We start from the raw sequence: 22,555 nt of genomic DNA on the forward strand, positions 1-22,555 counted from the left end.
GTGACATCAGGACATCCACACAATGGGTTTAACACTCAGGCAAAATGAATAGGAAAATACATGAACCAATCAGCGGGCAAAGGACATACGGATGGGGGCGGTCTGACCAATCAGAGGCGGGCTTACATGAGAAGTTCGAGAACAACCCGACGTGATCGTTTAGCTCGGCAGGAGTCAGTGTCAGGTTGCTACGTGAGGGGTGTGAGAGGGGCTCGTTCGGTACCGGCTGTCGGAGCTCCGGGGGGCCGTGAACGCGAGCGGAGCGGTCTGCATGTAGCACGCCGAGGTAAGGATATAGTAAGTTTGCAGGAGGTTTCGGTGTGGAGTAGTGCATGGAGAGGAGAGGAGAGGACCGGGAGGGCAGGGGCACGGTAGGAGGTGGTACGCTCTGCAGGATCAAGGGGGGCAATGAAAGGGAGTGGATTAATGCAAGCACCGGAGGAGAAAGTGAAAAGGGCATTATACGCAGGGGCAATAAACTGCATGGGGGGTATTGTCACCAACAGGTGCAGCAGAGATCCTGAAAAACGGATTGTGTTTGGACCTCTAAGTGCAATCCTGTCGGTGATAACGAATGTACGTTATTATTATTATTATTGTTTATCATTAACTTCATTATTTTCATCATTTACTTATATGTAGCAACAACCAATTCACGCAGCGCTTCTTACAGTCCCTACATTCAAAGACTAAACAAAATAAGAGAGCTTGTCTCGCAAGCTTACAATCTATAGGATGATATATATTTAAAGAGTGCAAATAAATGTACTGACAGCATAAGGAAGAGGAGCTACAATAAGTTATTTGGGGTAGAATAGCAATTAGTGTGTAAAATTGTTTGTTTGTGATACAATGTATAATAAAAACAGATATTCTCTGTCCAAATATACACCGTGTGAGAAGACGATTGTATCCATTGTGTTCGTGGGAACATTTTTTTTACCGATATAATATATTTATTTAGGAAAATAAATAAATTTTAAAAAGTGCAGTTTAAACCATTATTTAAGTATTTTATATAAAGTGCATTTATGTATTTTTTTATTAGCTCGTGAAATCATTGCTTTTTATAGGACAGGAGCGGCTCGTGCTCAGGACGGTATTACACTTGGCATGTGTTGGGTGTTTTTGTCGCTTTGGCGTGAAATACCGCTTTTTAGGCTGTTATTCTTGTTACTGATTACCAGGCGCTGGTATAGATTTAGATGAATGCTGCTCATAGCAGTTCTTAAGATTTTTATTTATAAAAGTTAAATTATATGAGACTTCTTACAGTATATATATATATATATATATATATTATCTATTATATATATATCTCCTGTCCCTGCTGAATAAATGACTTGATACAAATATTTCCAGCGTGCGTTCTATATTTTTAGAAATTAACTTGTTTTTGAAAGAAAAGTGAATTTTGTCGTTTGAAAAAACATGAAGTGGATCACAAATACAGTATAGATGTGACTAATGTTGTAAATGACTATTGTAGCTGGAAATATTTAATGGAAGATCTTCATACAGTACAGAGGCCCTTTATCACTCCCATCACTCCTTTATCACTCCCATCACTCCTTTATCACTCCTGTGTTTCAATGGAACGTTCTGTTTGCTGATCCAAGTTTAGGTTTAAAAAGTGAATTGATCGTTAGAAAACCCTTTTATAAATATGTTGGCTAGAAATGTTTTTTATGAAAACCCTTGTACCTGTGGTGCGTAGCTTAGATCGGATACACTGAGACACGTTGTTCAGCCGGTAATGCCAGTTACATTTTAAATAACAGCTCTTGGTTATTTTGTTTCATTACAAACCTATAAGCACGCAGCAGGAGTGTTTAATAGTCAATTTCTGGAATCAAAAATTCCTAGTTTCCGAAAATGACATGACTTTCCGAGTTCTGATGGCACACGCGTGTTGTAGTGTTTATAGAGAGACTAGATGGGCCGAATGGTTGTTATCGGCTGTCAGGTTCTGTGTTTCGGCTGTGACGTTTGCATGATGGGGACAGACCCAGACTAACTACTCCGCTAGACTGCATCTAATGGGTTAATTACATCTAATGGGTTAATTACATCTAATGGGTTATTGCCAGGGGTATGATTGGCACAGAGTTAAACATTTACATTTTTTATTTAGGCTGCGAAGACCTTACTGCAATCTTATCGCATTTGTTATGCAACCCCACGTGTGGCTCCTGGGAGTAAAGTGGGTAACGTAGGGTTATCAAGCTGACAAAAATGACAGTTCTATTCACCCGAGAATTACTCCAGCAATAGATGCCTCGGGGGCCAAGCGGACACAATCAGTATAATTATAGCTACACAGTGACTGTACATTATTTCTTTGTATGCTGACCTGCTTGCCTTTCAAACTGAATTTTATATATATACCGGTGTGTGTGTGTGTGTGTGTGTGTGTGTATATGTGTGTATATGTGTGTATATGTGTGTGTATAAATCAACAGTAAGAAGAGTTTTGGAGGATATGCTGGATGCAGAAAGGGAAGACTTTGAGTATATTTGTTTTTTCTCCATAAAAGTATTACTAAATAATTCCTGCCTGCCGTTGGCTGATAAGCGTCTCTGTCGTGTACTGTGGCTACTAGTTGGCTTGTGAATTGAATCCGCTGAGTACATGTTTGTTCTGCATTAGTGAATCCACTTTGCAGATCTAAATGAAGATTATTCTGGTCCTAAACAGAATAGGAATGTACATCTGCACATGGGGGGGCTTTTCTGCAAGTTATAGAAAAAGATTTTTTCCCCAAAGTCGTTAGCAACCTGCAGAAGCTCTCGTTTAGCTTACAGGGAACAAGCAGAGTCAATGCTATACATTAATTACATTTATTTCTGTAGCGCCGGCAGATTCCGTAGCGCTTTACAATCGGTAGGTTAAATGTAAAATCACAAACAAAGGAGAAGAGGGCGCTGATTGTGAGTTTACAATCTATTCAGTATTATAGGTCTCTTCGTCAGGCCTGTTCTTATTCAGCTAATCTGAAGCTCTCCAGGGCCCGAGCATGCGCGAGATCTCCTCTGAGAATGGCCAAGGTGTCTGTTTATATTGTAGCTAATGAAGTGATTAAAACTTGTTTTCCTCACTGCAATTCGGGGAGTTTTATTATCTCCGTCCTGATAAGTATGTATGGCCGTACCATCTTAACCCGATAAACTCTAGAGGAGTTTGATGTTAATGTTAAAAAGTTGATGACTGAATGCCTGTCACTGTACATGCTTAAAGGGTTAACGCTTGCAATTAGTGGCTGTTTTTATATTGCCTTCCAGTATTTTATACGACAATGTCAATAATTTATACTTTTTCTAAAGAAATTAATGACAGGTTCTTGAAAGGCTGATATTGTACTTTAAAATAAATTGACACGAGGTTCTTCATATACGTTTCCAGAGCGATGATTTTGGAGACAAACCGTTTATTAACGGGAGACGTTGTAATTGCTGCTCTTTAAGCCCTGCCTTTTTGTTTTGCGGTTTGGTCGTAACGGCCGTTAAGGTAATTCCTTCTTGGTTTGCGGGTGTGTGCTGGGATTTGGATGCTGAGACTCCATGTAGTCTCCGCGGTGCCTCCCAGAGCTAGTCCTGGCGGGATAAGTAAATTCTTCCCCGAACGTGTTCTGGTTGCCCCTGTTTCTTCGCTTAGAATAGGAGACGTCCCTGAAAACCTATTCACACGCAGAATTCCAGCGGCCGATATTAGGTTACAGCCAAAAGCATCGTAGATGATATCACTTTCCTTCAGGCTTGCATTAGTTTGATCTTGTCTACACGTATAATTAGCACAACAGAACCCGTGCGTACTAAAGAGGCATTGACAATGGCTTAGTAACCCCTGTGGCAGACGTTTGGCTTGCACCCACCCATACCTAGGGGGCCGACTGACCTTCCCAGGAACACCTTGCTTTATCTCTTCTTGCCTTTCTAACACATCTGTCCCACTTACCCATTTATCGCTGCACCGAATGTATTTCTTACTTTTCTCAAATACCTGATATATTGTTTGCTTTAATGAGAAATCGGGGTTGTAATCGTACAATTTATTTTCCACGCCATGTTGTGTCTCACGTGCGTGTGGGAAGTATGTGTGCAAATTGTAAGAAAGTAAAATGTGATTGTAAATTTAAAGCGGATCACGTGGAATATTTGACGGATGGTGGGGATCGTAGGTAGAGGTCTCGCTTATTTACTGCCACTCGCTTGAGTAGGGACTTGGATGTATAGCGATAGAGTAACCTGTAGAAGTGCAAATGTGTCAAACAGTTTATATTCATTGAGGACGTTAAATTAACTTGCGCTCCACAGGCTGCAGTCCATCACCTTCATTTGTTTTACTTTTTTCTAATTACAGGATGTCTGCTAAAAATAGGCTCCGTATTTTTCCACACTGCCCGATGCTGCGTTACCACCTGGGGACCTTGGCTGTAGAACAACATCACCGCTCTTTGTTGCCTAACCCCGTGTGAAAGCCGCTCTCCTGATGAAGCACAGAAGATCCCTGGATTAACGGCTTCTGCTCTTTTTTACAACAATGATGAGAATGATTTTCTCCGGGATTGTTTTCCTTGGCTCTTTGCTGCCCGTTGTGCGCAGTCACAGTTTGTTCACTTGTGAACCTATCGTTGTGCCCAGGTGTATGGGCATGACCTACAACATGACTTTCTTCCCCAACCTGATGGAACACTATGATCAACATATTGCAGCTGTAATGATGGAGGTAAGCAGGAAAAAGGGATTGTTGGCACAATTGTACGTTTAGAACTGGGGGTCCTTAAGCAGCAGTGGCCTAGTAAAGGTGCCATTGGAGTCCTGGGCTGTTCTGGTTTGAGCTTCCAGATATGGCTCCTATCGCCATCTGACACCAGGAAGCGCTTCAGACCAGCTCAGTTCTTTCTGATCTCGCGCTGTACAACCTATTTTGGTGACAGGACTGGCCTATGATCCTGTTGAAGTCTGTGGAATCCATTATTGGTTCATTCGTGAATTCAACGGTCAGGCAGCTTCCAGTCTGTCTCTTGTAGCCACAGCGAGCTGTACATTGAAGCTTTAGTCTAAATTTTGGAGTATACCGGGTGATGGTCTTTTATTAATTTTGTTTTATTTTTTATGAACTTTGACAAGCTCCATCCTTATCGAATAGACTCAAGTGACTCAATGGTGTTGTCTTTGCAACCGCTGGCATGTCAGAGCTGTCATGTCAGCATTGGGTGAGATAATTCATGTGGCTTTTTGTGGCGGCCATACCAATTGTTTAATGCTTACTTAAAAAAAATATATATATATATTAAATGTTTGCAGCACTGGTCTCATTAATTAGAAGCGGACCTTTTATCCTGACTCGCTTATCACCCCTCGGGAACATTTCAGTTCCTGTAGCCAGCATGCGGTTGCCTTCCAAAGCCACCCTTCAACATATTTGCATTGTAAAAAGCTCTCGTAGTGAAGAATACAACTTGCTACCTGGGTGGAATGTCCCTTGCAAAGAAATGTTGGCAGAGTAAGTCGGTAACAGCCCGAGATTACTCGGTGGCCTTGGATTTGAAGCGGAGGGTTTTGTATTAAACCTGAGGTTTCCTTCCAGTGTTGTGAAGAATAAATAGGGATCTCTCTTTCTCACCGTCAATATTTTGACCTGCAGTTTGCGGAGCCGTTGAAGTAAAATCCGATTCCCCGTCTCTCAGCACGGGCTGTGTCTCTCTTCCTCCGTGTAACGCGGCTGCGTTGGAATGTTTGTCTGTGTAGACTGGGGCTTTTGTTCCGTGTCATGCAAGACGAAACAGCCCAGCGCGTCTGGCACAGAGCCACACAACACAATGGCATTTCCAGTATAAACCCTACAGGTTTCATCAAGCCTCGGATCTTCAGACATACTTTATCGGTTGCCACGCCAATGACCTAAAAGGACATTTTCCTGATGCCCACTTTTCGTCAGCTTTTGTTACTTTGCACTTTGTGTATCCCTGGATGCAAGTGATACAAAGCGGAATGTGTTTATAGCTTTACTCGCGGAGCGGAATTTTAAGCCTCAAGAGAAAAGCAGGTTTTTTGTCTGTTTTTGGAAAGTCATTACATTTATTTAAATAGCGCCAGCAGATTCCGTTGCGCTGTTACAAGAGAGTCAGTAAAATAAGTTTGAATCGCACACAACAAACTGGTACAAAAGAAGCTTCCAATCTAGCCCGACATGGTTGATGGGATCATTAAAAGGGACCCAAAACCAGAAAGAAGCAAATAATTACCTAGGCGTTATTTATTAACCGCTACTTTTGAAGAAAAAATAAAAGGTAAATGATCGATAGGTATTTCACGTTGAGACTGCGTATGTAAACATTCCCGTGCCTTGGCCAAACAAAAGAGACAACTTGAAATATGGGGTTTTTACTTTAAACAAGAAAAATATGATTCCCTAAAGAATGCCAAGCAGTTAATTCAAAAATGATCATTTCTATTTTATGCCGCAGTCTCATTGTTGAGCCATACTACGATAGCACGTTGGATCCGTTCACCTCTGTGGACCACCGAAAAGGTCTCCCCTATAGATGATTCATGGGAAAGAGTGTTTACATACTGGACTTCAGGGGGTTCTGGAGTGAGTGAGACCTAAGAGCTAGAAATGATGGAATAACAGAATGTATGAAACATCTGAAAACATGGTGCCTTACGGGGTGTTCTGTAACATAAGGCACGGCTCTAGATTTCCTTTCCGGATTCTGCACGAAGACTTTGGTTAAATATCAACCACCTGATTGTTCTGTAAGGCTCTCCGTAGACTGTAGCCCGGGATCCCCTGCAGGGTCACATCTGCTTTCATTGCTCCTATTCGCACGAATGCTTCTTTGTTCAGTTAAAATACTCAATGACCTCAATGCCGATTTCTATCACTCACTAAAGGGAGAGTGAACCGGAGAGTTTGCAAGAGAGTTGTCGTTTCTTCCGCACTTCACTATACATATAAGTTTGTTCAGCGTGAAGGGCTGTATAATTGTAAGAAGAATCTAAATAAAATCTCGCGTATTAAACTATGCATTATGCAGGGCCAGTCAAGATCTTCCTGCAGCAGAAAGTTACTGGGGTCGGCTTTAGTGAAAAGACCTCTCTTGCATTTTTTCACTTTTTTTGTAAAATTCGCAGTATGACATCACTTAATTGCATCATTATCCGAGAGCATCTCTAACAGGACATCCCTGTTCAGACGTGTTTTGTGAGAGAGTTCAATTTAATGTAAAATATTTACAGTGCTTCTGGAAATCTGTGTTGGTCTTCTGCCAGGCATATAACTTTTTACAGTTCTATGAGCTTGAGTCGCATGTGAATGACATGGCAAATTAGCGGGAATGAGCGCCAGTGACAGGCCTGTTGGCAGAATGCGTTGGGAGCATGTGCAGATGCAGTTTGATGACCATTAAGATCTGACCTTTAAAGGTTTGGTGTAGGTAGGTAAGTGGCCTGTCGCTTCTGATGGCACCAGAAGAAGATACTTCGGCATGGGATAGCTGCATTTCTTAACCCGTTAATCCCTGTAGTTACGCCGGTGCCGATTGGCATGCAGTAAAACGCGCTCTACGCCAATGTGTTTTAACGCAGAAATAGGGCTCGGGCGATCCTTTTAAATGTAGGTTTTTATAAGCCTGCTTTATTTGCACAACACTTTGGGTATTCGGCCGGGTTGAGGAGCCTCTCCTCGCTGTGTTTCACCAACAGTAGTGAAAAAAAGATTAGAGCTGAATAGCTGTTACTTTACACGCCGAACCGGTTCTGCGGGTAACCGAATAGCTCCAGGATTCTATGTTTTTAGCAGTGAGCGCTGTTGCTGCAGGTAGCATTTTGGTTTAAGTTACAATTTATTACTACGTTATTTTGAAATCGATCTCTTGAGATTTTTTTCATACAGAGCTATAAATTTAACACTAGAAATGTGGAATTTGCTGAATGTTAAAAAACGCTTCTGGGGATATCATCCGATATCTCCGACCCCAGATAGAGTTTTGACATATGTTACAAATGTATGAGGACAGTAAACACTTTATTAACTTTTATTTAATATAACAAATCTAAAAGGTAGCATTGCTTTCATATTATAATTACACATAAAAGAAATAATGTTGCGTATTACTTCTACACAGTAATGTTATATTCGTTCTAATTCCGCTACATCTTTTTACTGAAAAGTGCACAATTACGTTTTAACCCCTTAATGACAAAGCCTGTACATGTACGGGCTCAAAATGCATTGGATTCAATGGGTTTAGGGACTGCCCATTGTCCTTAAGGGGTTAAAGGAGAAGTTACCGTGCTTCTATAATAAACACTGATTTCTTGCGGTCTTCTAGACAGTCTAGCAACCCTTCCCAAACATGGTAGCAAAGGAGCATGTGCGAAAAAAAACCCGGCAGGGGCACAGAAACCCGGCAGGGGCGCAGACCGGCTGTTGGTAGGAAGCAGCAGCAAATAGTGGAGAACAGAGGAACATTTCCCAGCTGAGCCTTGTTAGGTTGACTGCCTGCTTCCCTGATCTCAAAATAAGGGAAAGGCTTTAAACTGTTTAGGTTAAAAGTGTGACTTTTATACAACTCAGGGCTGGTTTTGTTAAATCTTATAGCCCAGCTATACATTATACATATCCAAGCCATAAATTAGTCCAGACTTACCCCAGTGTGCACGAACGTCTTAATCCGCTCGCTAGCCTGGTTTTGTTATTGGGTGGCGATCAGTAATAAATGATGTGATGTAATGCAGGCTGTTTCTCCTTTGACTATGCTAGGGGAAACTATTTTTTGCATTGGTAATGTTTTCTTCATTATATTGCTTTTATAATGTCTTTAATGTTATACAGTGTTTTGCATTACGCTGGAATCTACGGCAGAGAAAGGTTTGCGTTCTGCTTACATATATGGGGGAACACGGAGTGTGCATCGTGTCACCCTTAGTTTTGTAATCCCTTAACTCGACGTCTGATATCGCTATAAAGGGAACGTGATACCGGTAGATGAGCAGCGGGATGACTTTGTAACGAGTGAACTGCAGGGTAAACGTGTTGGCGTGACTGAAAAGCACACAACTTATCGTTAGAGCCAGAAAAAGATCAATATAAAATAAATATAAAAAAATGAATATAAAATAACACCGATACAGAGACGTGGACGGTAAAAACGCTGCGTCCGAATGGGAGTTGCAGTTCGATATGGCTGAAATGTCCAAAGGTTGAAAACCATTAGAAGCGTGTGTTTTTCTAAGGGTTTTATCCCTAGCCCTAAGTGGGAAATATTTCTTGATATTTGTATCGTATTATATACTCCCTACCCTGATTTCACTGTTATGTATAACCCATCGTACAGCTCTGCAGAATATGCTGGCCTTACAAATCAACAAGTGAAATCTGTGTGGTTAATATGCTTTTTAGGTTGAATCATTGGTGTGTTTTGTTTACAAGATGTAGGATCATGTTATGTTCGGCGAGTGGAAAAATAAATGTGCATGCGCACATCTGAAGGGCTTGAAAAACAGTGGGGTTTAGCAGTCATCTCATACTTGTCCGATCAGTGTTATGTATGATTACGCTGTCCAGGTTTGTCCTACATTGATTTTGTAAATAAAAAACATATTTAATTCAACCTCAACTCGCTGTTTAGTGAATAATCCCATAAGGTTATTTTAAATCTACAGCCATGTCATTTTTTTTTTTCATATTTTCCTTTTTTTACTTTATTATGTAGGCCTGGCAGTGCTTACTGATCATTTCACTGAAGGAAGGGATCAGCAAAGCAAACTATTGTCTCTTCACTGACATACCTGAGAACTCTTCTGGTTTGACTCGGAGTCTCCGGCTGAGGCCGTTTCCCCAGGATCACACAGTAGTTTCTTCTTTCTCCGGGCAGGAGAGCTTATTGTGGCCACGCCCTCTCCCCATCTACATCCCTCCTGCACCCCACCCACTCTCACCTGCTCCCTACCCACTTTCCTCCCACTAAAAGCTGTCGATACAGCCCCTCCCCCACAAGATTTGGCGCTCCGGTTGGCCTACCCTGAGAAGTTGTTACGTTTACTGATTCCTAAAGAAGCAGAAGAGGAAAGACATTCTCCTCTTACCATCTCAGTGCTAGAAGGGTTTAGTCTGTCTGCAGATGTCGGTTACTCTCCACCTAATATGTTTTTCACGGAGGTCTCTTTAGCGTCCACCATTTGTGTTCTCCGCACGCTTTAAGGAGAAAGCCCATCTGTTTGTTGTTTCCAGAGGTTAAATCAAAAAACCACTCTGGGTTTTAAAACAAGCTACTAAATCTCTGATGGAAGTTTTGAAACCTCTGTAGGTTTGTGACCGATGAAAAGGGTTGTGTGTTCTGTGCTGCGGAACGCATGCCAGCTTCAATAAAGGCTGCTTTTCAAAGGAGTGGTAAACTATACTGGTTTTCCAACACGAAAATTGTGTGTGTGTGTGGGGGGGGGGGCGGTCGCAGGAACACTGGTTTTCTTGATTCAATAACTGCAGACTATCCTGTGGTCATTCATTGAAAAAATATTTAATTTGGTTTATTTAATTTCTGTTGCTCAGCATTAGAAAGGAATTTCTGCACCGAAAACATCTTGTAATCTCTTGAAGGCTCAACAGTGAAAACCTATGAATGAAAACATTAACAAGAAGCATTTATTGTTGTTTTTGTCTCTGGCCTTGGCGGTGTCTTTTACAAGGTCCTCCAGACAAAGAAATGAGGATACATTTGGAAGACTATACAATATATACAATAAAGCGCAGCTCCCACCAAAATGTTGTGCTACTTGTACCTGATTAAAATTCGTTTAAAAAAATATATATATGTTTTTGAAAAGTTCTAATGTTTTCAGGCAGCTTTGTATTATTATATGTGTTCTAGCTGTGATATCTTAGCCCAATCTACTAGACAAACCCCCTGACTCCTTATTATACTGCTTTGTGGTAAACAATAGAATGGCTCAGTCTTAATCAGTCAGCCTGACACGCTGACTAATGAAATCTATGGAGGAACGGACCTTGTTAGCATTGCCATAACGAATCTGCAAAGTTTGAGCAGGGAAAGTCACCCAAAGTATCACATGACTGACAACAATGGCGGCCCCCAGGTCTGGGTTTCTCTCCTTTCCGTTTTCACTTGGCTGCATGTACTGAAAGCAGAAAGCATACTTAAGTACATAAAAAACAATGCGGTGTACCAGGCATGTCATTGGTCCTCTATGAACATTCTTCTTATGTACGTGGTACTTCATTGATCCTTACAGGGTTAAGGAATTGTTTGGGTTCTTTTTTCTTTTTTTTTTTAAAGAAGCAGTATATTATATTTTTTGGCACCAACAAAAATAATGACACAAGGAGCAGGCTTTGAAAAGGTTTGTTTTTGGCCCCAGGTGTTCAAGCAGATGACGGTTATATATGACCTGCTGTCAGCTAGTAGGAAATGTACACAAAGCTGTGCAGGGACGGCTATACATTACCCTCAGTGACCTTTATTTAGAAAAGCGGACGGCACTCCAGGTAGTCATTCTGCTGGAGTAAAATGTCTGGGCCGGGTTAAAATTTAAATGGAAAGTTTAGTGTATAAGGCTTTTTATTTTAATTAGATTAAAATAATCCATTATTTTCTAGTCAATAATGTAACACCTCACTTCTAGATTCTAGACTGTAAGCTTGTTTGAGCAGGGCCCTCCTCACCTGTCTCTGTAAGTCAAATTGTTATGTTATATACTACTTATGTCCTGTCTACCCATTGTCCAGAATTTGATGGTGCTTTATAAACAAATAATAATAGAATGATTTATAACAGGAGGAGAGGATGGGGCATGATTTTAAGAAGTCCATATTCTGAAGGGACAGGGCAGGACATTTGCTCTATGAATCTATTAGCCGCACGTGGAATGACGCGTCCCACAATTGTAGCCTTTCATTGTTTAAAATCATCTGTACATGAAAAGCATCTAGGCATTGAAGAACATGTCATCATATGTGGCCAGGTTAGAGATTCTGCTCCCAGCGTGCGTTTAAGATGGTTCTTCTTTAATAAGTCTCACCAAATGTTTCTTCTGTGTTTCTGTAATGTAATTTTTCTGTGTGTTCTTGTTCTTCAGCCGTTCCTTCCGCTCGTAAACCTTCAATGTTCCCCTGAGGTCCACACGTTTTTGTGCCAGGCCTTCTTCCCGACCTGCTCAGAACCCAAGCATATAGTGCTGCCGTGCCGGAGCCTGTGCGAAACCGTGTATTCCGAATGCAAGCAAACCATAGACACGTTCGGCATCACGTGGCCGGCGGAATTGGAGTGCAGCAGGTAAACTCTATATTCTGTTTCAAACCGTGCAACGTCCACTAGCCAGAAATCACCAGAATAAAATTTAAGGTGAAAGCCATGCTCGGAAATTCACCACAACAACTGCTACTTTGTTCTTTACATACAAAAACAATACAATGCCTCGTTCTTGATCACCCGCCCAGACGCTTTAACTATTGAAAGTCTATGTAGGAGTGGACCTCATTAGCATTGCCATAAAGCATCAGCTTATTGTGGTGTATGAGAAGAGTAAAGCGGCCCAAATTATCACAAGATTTGTGGATTATTGTAACAAAAGAAGCTAAAACCACGTTTTTCCCCCAATGCTAACCTACGTTATGTATGGAGCATTATACTTAATTTAAGCACATGTACAAGCTGTGCCAAACGGGTAGGGAAATAATGATGTATCAGTAAGCGGAGAAATGCTCCCAATGCCTCATTTTCTCAAATACTTTAAATGAGGGTAACCCAAAGTAGCTCTTTTGTCCACCTTTTCATTGTCTTTAACTGCTCCAAGTGTTTAACCACATTGATTTAATTAAGTTTTAGGTTTGCGTTTTTGTATTCTATATTGCGCAACTGATTCAATTCTGTGTGTGAGCAAAGTTGCAGGAAGCTAATAATGTACGTGAGTCTTAGCAAGTTCTATCCTGCATAGAGAAAAGCTAAAGAAATGAGGCCATGGCGTGATCGTTTAGCATTACATTGTTTTATGTAAAAATCTGTGACCCACACAAGCATTTAGACTGCATTTCCCACCATAATGTGTCACGCAGCATCATGGGTAACCATTGTGACTGCTTGGCCCTGCATAAGAAGAAAGTGCTTCAAGCAATGTCTTTTCTTTTTCAGGCTTGAAGACTGCGATAATTCAGGCTCCATCGCAACAGGGGAGATTGCCAATCCCTGGGGCACTCACAAGCCTTCAGAGAAGATTCAGAGGGATTATGGGTTTTGGTGCCCACGCCACTTGAAAACCTCCCAAGGCACAGGCTACCAGTTTTTGGGGGTTAATCACTGCGCACCGCCATGTCCCAACATGTACTTTCAAAAAAGTGATTTGGACTTTGCCAAAAATTTCATTGGCATTATTTCCATAATCTGCTTCTGTGCAACCCTTTTCACATTTCTTACTTTCCTCATTGATGTGAAAAGGTTCAGATACCCAGAGAGACCCATCATATTCTATTCTGTCTGTTACAGCATCGTGTCTCTCATGTACTTTGTTGGGTTCTTGATGGGAAACAATCTTTCTTGCAATGAAGCAGATGAAAACCTTGCAGATGGAGACACTGTTGTCCTTGGTTCCCAAAACAAGTCCTGTACTGTTGTCTTCATGCTTCTTTATTTTTGCACCATGGCTGGAACCATATGGTGGGTGATGCTCACCATAACATGGTATTTAGCTGCAGGTCAGAAGTGGAGCTGTGAAGCCATAGAGCAGAAGTCTATGTGGTTCCATTCGGTGGCTTGGGGCCTCCCAGGAATACTCACCGTCATACTTCTGGCCATGAACAAAGTGGAAGGAGACAATATAAGTGGTGTTTGTTTTGTTGGACTGTATGACAGATATGTTTCTTCATACTTTGTGCTCTTACCCTTGTGCCTCTGTGTTTTCATTGGACTCTCTCTACTCCTGGCTGGAATTATTTCCTTAAATAATGTTCGCCAGGTCATCCAACACGATGAAAGGAACAAACAAAAACTGAAAAAATTCATGATTCGCATTGGAGTGTTCAGCGGTACATACTTGGTTCCTCTAGTCATTCTTCTGGGATGCTACACCTATGAGCTGGTATCTAGGAGCTCTTGGGAAATGACATGGGTCGCCGACCATTGCCAGGAATACCATATTCCATGTCCCCACCATGTAAGTTACATCTGGCTACTTAACAACGGCGCGTTTGTGTTATTTTGCAAAGGCCAACTTTTACATACTTGTTTGAATTATCTTCCTTTGAATTAAAAAGTTCACTTTTAAAATTAACCTTTAAAGTAATAATATATATATATATATATATATATATAATATATATATATAATTTTAAGTTTCTAATGATTTTTTTTCCCCATAGCTGAAGAAGTTGACTAGACCTGACCTTGCCTTATTTTTAACAAAGTATATGATGACTTTGATTGTTGGAATCTCTGCTATCTTCTGGGTGGGAAGCAGGAAAACCTATTCAGAGTGGGCAAATTTCTTCAACCGCAGTCCCAAACAAGAGTAAGTCTGTTTATTTGTTTTAATGCTCAAAAACGTGTGCAGGTGATATTATTTATATAGGGCGGCGTGTGTATGTATATGTGCATGTGTACATACATGCGCACACACCCTAGTGTATGTTTGCATGAGCGTGATGGGCTAACTTTTCTTCTCGTGATCAAGTAGTCAAAATCTCTCTCCTCTACAAGCATTTTAGCAATTCTGTATATTATCGTCCTTACCCTAGCCTTCTTCTTTCTAACCCAGCCTCAGCATTTCCCTATTCACAATCACTTTCTCTTCTCCATTCCTACCCTCCTCTGTTAGCCCTTTTCTCTTGAACCTAGCCATCTTCTTACCAGATCTTTATAGCACATGGTGTAATGGCAGAGACTATCGGTATATGGTGATAAGTATGCGCAGCACAAAAATGGGACCGGGGGGGGGGTATCATGGCTGAAACCATCAATATCAGCCCTGTGGCCCTCTACACCACAGACAGGCTGTCACATTTCTTTAAAAATATTCCTTGCTCTCAGATTTCTGTAGAGTCAGTATAATTATAATATATTTCAGCCGTGTGCCAACTTTCTGCATTTTTTTGCCTTTTTTTCAATGTTCTTTTTTGTCTTAATTGAGCGTAAAAAATCCTGTCCTTCCCAGGTGGTGCGGTATACCACGGTGCAGAGCTTGCTTATTTCTTTGCCCAATTCTTGTATCGCTTCCAAATCAGCCTTCAAAAAACATTGTTTTTCAGCATAGCAAATCTGTGATGGAGTTTTCACTTGTGGGGGGGGGGCTAAGCTCCTGTGGATGAGGGCCTGTGTACTTTTAAACCAGTTTCTTGTTCATTGGGGACCTTTGACGTGGTAGGGTAAGGAATACATTGTGTTTTTTGCAAGACTTATCCAGCGTCAATGGAGCAGAGTTATCAATAATGAATCAAATCATGACTTGAAGAAATAGACATCCTTCTCACAGTACAAATGTTATGCAGGAACCAGGTTCGTAGTATAAATTAATTTGCAGGCTAAAATAGCCTTTTTTTATTATACTTTTTTGCATTTATTCAGACTGTTTTTATTTTAATTGTGGTTGGTTTTCGAGTTTTAAGTGAAAATAAGCACAATGCTTTCTTTCCCCAAACATTGCAAGGATTGCATTGAAAGTATGAATGTATCCCGCAGCCTATAGATTCCGAGTTATTGTGCAACATATCGGTAATCATTGCAGATTAGAGCAGAACCTTTTGTATATGGAGATTAAAAAGTATCCAGTGAATTATTTCATCCATAATGAATGTAACTTCATTTAATAATCATTAACGATCTTTGTTTGTATGTTCATAGAGCTTTAAACACACTGAACAATGAGGTTCCGGAGATAGTATAAACTAATGGAGGAAAAGCTATGGGCAGAGCCTGCAAGCAATATTTATTATTAATAATAATAATAATAATAATATTATCTTTATATAGCGCCAACAGTTTACGCAATATATTCTTCCAGGAGCTGGCTATGCATTTTATATTAAAGGGGAACTCCCATTACTTATTTTTGTTAGTTAATAAAACTATGATTTTCTAGTATTTACCTAATATAGTTTTCTCTGTCATCCTGTTGCTTTAGCCTAATCCACTTAAACATCCTGACTCTTTATCGTACTGCCTGTAGTAGACAATGGAATGGCTCAGTCTTAATAACCTAGCTAATCACTTTCACTAATGGCGTTTTTATGGAGGAATGGGTTAGTTAAGTATTACCATAAAAAATCGGCTTAATGTAGTGTTATAGCAGGGAAAGTCACCCTAAATATCAGATGACTGATAACAATGGAGATGTCTGGGTCTGCGCATAAAGAAAGTGAGATAAAACCACATTTTTCTCAATGCCCACCTACATAACTCTATATAGCACTGGATTTCTTTCCCAAGGAGATAAATATTTGGATTTTTATTGCATTGTTTTTCACAAGTAATTTTTTGATTTGTGTTTTTTTTCTTAGCCCAGTGAGTGAGAGCAGGAGGGTCCTGCAAGAGTCCTGTGAGTTCTTCCTCAAGCACAATGCCAAAGAGAAACAAAAGAAGAAGCACAAGTCTGCATCCCACCAACTGAAAGTTATATCCAAATCCATGGGTACCAGCACTGGTACCAAAGCCAATCACGGTGTGTCCGCTGTGGCAATCACCAGCCATGATTACCTGGGACAGGAGGCCAACACGGATATTGTAAGCAATTTGGACCTGTCGCGGATGGAGGAACAGGAGCATGGTGGTGGTATCGTGAAAGACAGTGGCGATCACCACAGAGAAGACTCCATGCAAGCCTTATTGGAGACCCCCACACAGCACGCAGACTGTAACAATATGCCGGGGAGTGACAGAGGAAAAAGCGTGTCTGGGAGTGTGCATAACCTGATGGAGGAAAGGTAGGAAGAACACAGCTCTGACTTTCTAGGCACAGTACAGCTATTTGAACGAGAGGCAGAATTTTTTATTTATTTATTCTTTTCTGAACAGCAGTTGATCCTAACTGTGTTGACAGTGGTTCCACATGACACTAGTATATAGCAACTTCATACAAAATACATAGAGGCTAAACATGAAGAACTGTTCCAAGTTGTGTAAATCGCAACTTAGACAAGAGGTTAAGGAACACTTATAAAAAAAAGTAATGCACCCGCCCTGCGGTTCTGATTTGTTTATGTGATCGTAATACTTTGTTACTGCTCTGGATTGTAGCGCATTGAAGTGGTGGAAATGCGCTGTATGAGTTCTTAGCACACTTGCCTCTTTTTGTATGTATTACCGGACATTATTACATTTTACATTTTTTTTTTCTTACAGCTTGCAGGCTGCCACTGATTTTGCAGAAACTCACTCAAATGGTGAAAGAACATCTCATCAGATGGATACAAATTCCTGTTCCCCCTGCGTGCCGGCTCATCCCAGCTACAGCAAAGAAAAGGAGGATGCAATCCAAAGTTCTTGAGAAAACCAGACTTTCCCAGGGCTCTTATCTTTTGTCCGTCCGATATTCTTGCTCTACTTTGGGTTACTACTGAACACACTAGAAATTTGCACTTAGTAGCGATACAGACTGTACTGCTCAAAAAAACATCATTTTTACTTTTTGTATTTTATTTTTATTCTGTTTATATTTGTTACAAAAAGAAACTGTTACATAAAAAATGTATGATTTGAATTTTTCCAACATGTTTTTTTATTATATATCAATGATAGGCCGCCTCCAATACTAATCCGCTGTGGGCTCCATCATAAATCGCCCATTTGTGGTCAGTTTGGGCATGATGGGAATTTACCGTACAGCGGGGGGGGCTTCGCAGATATGACAAGTGACTAAAGTTTTGTGAAGTCTGGACGGTCTTTACAGATTATTTTTGTGATTTGTTGTAGTTTTTACACTGGATTTTTTAAATAAAGTCACTACTGTTCATTTTGAATTCCTTCAGGTATTTAAAGTGTTTCTTTACATTGTGACCGGCTACATTGAATTAAACGTTAATGGTTTTTAACAAACTAGATTTAAAGGGCAACCAACTTTATTTTATTTGTATCTTCTTAAAAAATTTTTTTTTTTTTAAAAATATTTGCTGTTTTCTTTTAAAAACAGCTCTTGATTTTGCAAAATGTTTTTAGGAAGCTGCATATTGGCCATTTATACGAGTTCTCTCTGTTATCATATCCCAAGCTACTAGAGAAACCCCTTGACTCCTTCTCATACTGTCTGTGGGAAGCAATAGAGGCTCAGTCTTAATCACCTAGCTTCTCTGAAAGAATGAACGTCTATGGAGGAACAAGCATCGCCATAAAGAATCAGCTCAGTGTGGTTTTCGAGCAGGGCGAGTCACCCAACGTGTCACATGACTTATAACAATGGTGGCCTCCAGGTCTGCAGATTAAGGAAGTTTACTAAAAAATAAAATAGATAAAAGCCGGGCTTTGTGAGTGCCGGCGGACGTTACTGTATACACCGCTGGAATTTATGCTCAAGGAGAAAAATATCCCCCCCCCCCTTAAATACGGTCATGTTAAACACAGCCCATGGTACTTCTGATTGCTGGGCACCTATTTGCATTAACAGGATAATGATTCATGTTGTTTGCCGTCCTACATGTCTAGCTGTAAAGCTCTTGCCAGTCCCGGAAGGTACAAGTCGTGCAACGGAGGATTTCTGTAGGAACGGACAGATAAAAATAACTTCCAGAGATTGCAAAGGGAACAAAGCAAAGCAAACAAAGATGAATAAATACTGGTCGCCTTATCGAGGATAGCTGGGTTTATGTTAGCCAGATTTTGTTCTTTTATTCACCCATTGTTTGATAACCTTTAGATACTGGGTGTAGCAGGAACATTGGCTTGGGTGTACTCGTTGCTGGCAAGGGGCCATCTGTTACAGGCCTGGTTTTATCTCATCGATATACAGCTTCCATGTGCCTCCCTGCTAACAGATCCATGTTAACGTAATGTCACTTGACAACCACAGCAGGTTAATGTATTGACAGCTGTTTCCCAGCTTAACCCTCTAAGCCCAGAGTTGAATAGTATTTATTCCTTTTCAGGCTTAGAGTGAGAAACATGAAATAGTGAGACTTTTTAACGTTTCTCTGGAAGGGTGAATTTTGTGTTGCTTTGGGTATCAAGGAAAGAGGTAACTGGTGGTCTTTACTCACTGGACTGTACACTTTTGCGCTATACTCGGAATATAATGATTTATTTCCATTATGGATATTTTTGTCGTTCATTATACCCAGGTATAGTTACTTATGGATTTTTGCCAAATACCAGTTGAGTTAACAACAACCACAACAACAACAGGTATTTATATAGCGCTTTTCTCCCAGTGGGACTCAAAGCACTTTACAGGTATATGCATACGAGAAAGTGAATTATCTGAAGGATTGGGAGAAAAGATGGGTTTTAAGTCTTTTTTTTAAAAGTCTCTAAAGATGGAGCCTCTCTGATTGAAAGTGGTAGAGAGTTCCATAATGTGGGAGCAGCATGGCAGAATGCGTTGGAGCCGGATTTTGTGCACACTTTGGGTAATGAGAGAAGAGACATATGTGTGGATCGGAGGGGACGAGCAGGGATGTAGGGTGTTAATAGCTCTTTCAGGTAACAGGGTCCCTGGTCCTTTAAGGCTTTAAATGACAACACACCTATCTTAAAGTGAATTCTCCATTTGATAGGAAGCCAATGGAGAGACCGTAAAATAGGCGTAATATGGCAAGAGCGGGGTTGATTTGTTAATAGTCTGGCAGTTGCGTTCTGAGCCAACTGCAGTTTGTGAAGATCTTTTTAAGACTTGGGATCATTAAAAGACAGATCTTCTTCTCTTTCTTCTTTCTTCTCCCAATACTCTGCTGCAATCACTCAACAGTTGCAATGGTTTTTTAAGTGCAAAGGACCATCAGAAGAAGGCCTTTAGAAAAGTCAGATATTTACGATTAATACACCGTGAAAAGTGGTTTGTAAACTCATCCTTTATGTGCAAGGCATGATCACGGAGACCATTCGACTCTTTCATGTTCCAATGACTTATTGTTTGTTGAAATAAAGGAAAACATGATTTAATCTCTAGCATACACAGAGTCTGAATAGCCGATCTCCAGGTTATTCTTGCCGCATACCATTACCTGGTGACACATTTGCTGATATTAGCACTCCGCAGAGAGGCTTTTGTCTTGTTTCTTTAAAGAACACGTAGCATTCTCTGCTGCTGCTCCTTAATTCCCTAATGATTGCATGAATGCAACAGCAAACTTAAGGGCCTTTCAGAGTAAACTGTGAAACTTCAGAAGTCGCTCTGGATTATTAGAACGTCGTTCCTTTGTGCTAACAAAAAGAATGCGCAATCTACTCTGTTGTAGAACTCTCTACCAGATCTATTTCAGAACTAGCTACAACGAAAAGTAACTACTTTAATTATTTCAGAATAACCTAGGACAGGTAGTGGCAAACATTTGCCCCAATGATGTGATGTGTAAATGGCCAAAAGCCAAGCTTGGGCTGATTTACCAATCTTTGAGGACACCAGCTGGAGAACAATGACCTAAACTATAGCCGCTATAACTTTATACGTATTTTTTCCAGCCTTGGTCTCCCAACCTACCACTCAGAAAGATATTAAATTATGTAGTTGATAAAGAATTTGATATATCTAATAAATGCATTAAAAATTGTAGTTTATATTTTAAAGCTTTAAGCTGTTGTGTTCTTTTAAAGGACTTTATTATTTGAATCTATTTACATTTTATTTTGAATAACAAATCAATTATTTTCACATTATGATTTACACTGGAATTAAGGTTTTGGTTAAAGGTAAAAAAAAGCAAATAATAGGTAACTACTGGATAACTGGTTTTTTTTACACCGTTCCCTAATGGCTGTTTTGCCATCTTAAGTAAATGCCACTTAGACAACTGGTCCCTACGAACCAAATTACTTATTCTTACACGAGGTACGTTTATTTAGGGTTACGTGTTGTAATCAGCAGATAGTTATCTGGATAGGAAACGCTGTAATACTGTAAATACTGCCCGGTTTACTACCTGTGATTTAATAATCCTAGCTAAGGGGAGAGATTTTAGATTAAAACAGCAAAGCTTGATACAGTGTAATTAGCAACAATTAGCTGCAATGTATTCTAACAAACTGGGATACTTTGGGGTGTGTTAGATCTCGCTAGACCTGTACCCAGGAGTAATCGGGTCCGCAGCCAACGAAGATTACTCAGACAGTGGATATTAAATGTCTAATCTCTACACCGTCATTGCTGTGAGCATATAGTCGCGGCAGGCCACCAATCCTACTCGCATATCTACAGATACACCCAACGAGAGGAAGACTAGGGGGCTGCAGTTATATATTTATGAGGGACTTAGCTCATGTAAGGGTCCTCAAACACTCACGGGCCGGTCCAAAAGTGGGCATCCTCTTTAGAGTGAGTCGCTTGTAGACTACCCATACGGATTCATATCTAGGAGCGTTAATCATTTATGAATAGAATTGATGTCCTTGACATTAAATGCCGTTCATTTCTTCCCCTCCCTTGTTACCTTTCATGCCTAGAAGTGTCCCCTAGATAACTCGAGCTTACATTTCATTTCAAAAACTGATTTGGTGTGTAGCCTCACATTATTTCAAATAAACGGCAGTGATCAATGTCGTTATAAATCTCCCCACCAACCATTTCATGTTATTGGATCGCACCCAGAAGCTGGGGTTATGCAAACATTACCCTATGCATTAAACATATATTCAAGCCTGGCAGCTGAAAGTATATCTGTCGCCTTCCTTAAATCCTAAATTTTACGGTTCTGTCCGCTTACTATCGTGATGAAACTCAATGTGTTAGATAGAAACGCTCACCGAGGGAGCAGTCATCTTGGATTCCTAATCACGGGATTTACATAATGGTCCATTTAGACCATTCATTATTGTGGTGGGAGGTAGATCGGACATGTTTGTGTTTTTGTTGCACACGGGAAGCTAAACGTGTATTTAATTCTTTTTCCTTTATAACTTTGTATTTGTTATTTAAAATAATTGACTTTATTATTTTAAAAAGTGAGGTTATAAGTACAATATGCTCATTATGTTTTTATCCCCGTTCATCATTTTGCATCAAAGCCAGTCCATTCCAACCACAGGATTTACAATAAACAGACTTTGGGCATCCAGTTATTAGTCTTGCTTGTGTTGTCTGGCTGCCGGCAGCTGATGGAAGTCAGTGTTGCTGTGAGGTTATGTGTTCTTTCCTATGAATCCAGCAACCGTCAAGCATATTCAATTCATTTCTCTCCAACACACTTAAGCTCCCAAGGAGGGACATTTTTGTTATAGGGTGCAGGGGTGTACCTAGAATTTAGCACCCGGGGCGGATTCTGTAAGTGGCACCCCCCCACACACACAAAAAAAATAATGTTGGCAAGGAATATTTATTTCACAAAATTGTAAAATGTGTGTAAACTGGAAAAAACTAGGAATCTGACAAAAATAAAGTATTGACATAAATTTCAAACATTAAA

At 40.4% G+C, this 22,555-nt stretch overlaps 1 protein-coding gene across 2 annotated transcripts; it reads left to right on the top strand.

Moving 5' to 3' along the window:
- Nucleotides 1-177: 177 nt before the first annotated feature.
- On the top strand, nt 178-17,968 carry FZD6 (frizzled class receptor 6). 2 transcript variants are annotated; one of them, XM_053467188.1, is made up of 7 exons: nt 178-286; nt 4,361-4,726; nt 12,103-12,299; nt 13,155-14,172; nt 14,378-14,526; nt 16,511-16,933; nt 17,352-17,968. In XM_053467188.1, the coding sequence occupies exons 2-7, from the start codon at nt 4,541-4,543 to the stop codon at nt 17,494-17,496; spliced, it is 2,118 nt and encodes a 705-aa protein (XP_053323163.1). In that variant the 5' UTR covers nt 178-286; nt 4,361-4,540; the 3' UTR covers nt 17,497-17,968. The 2 variants fall into 2 exon arrangements, with proteins under 2 accessions (XP_053323163.1, XP_053323162.1); XM_053467187.1 differs by having other exon boundaries at nt 197-297.
- The last annotated feature ends 4,587 nt before the right edge of the window (nt 17,969-22,555 follow it).

This window comes from Spea bombifrons, chromosome 5, assembly GCF_027358695.1.
Source record: "Spea bombifrons isolate aSpeBom1 chromosome 5, aSpeBom1.2.pri, whole genome shotgun sequence".
Taxonomy (NCBI): Eukaryota; Metazoa; Chordata; class Amphibia; order Anura; family Pelobatidae; genus Spea; species Spea bombifrons.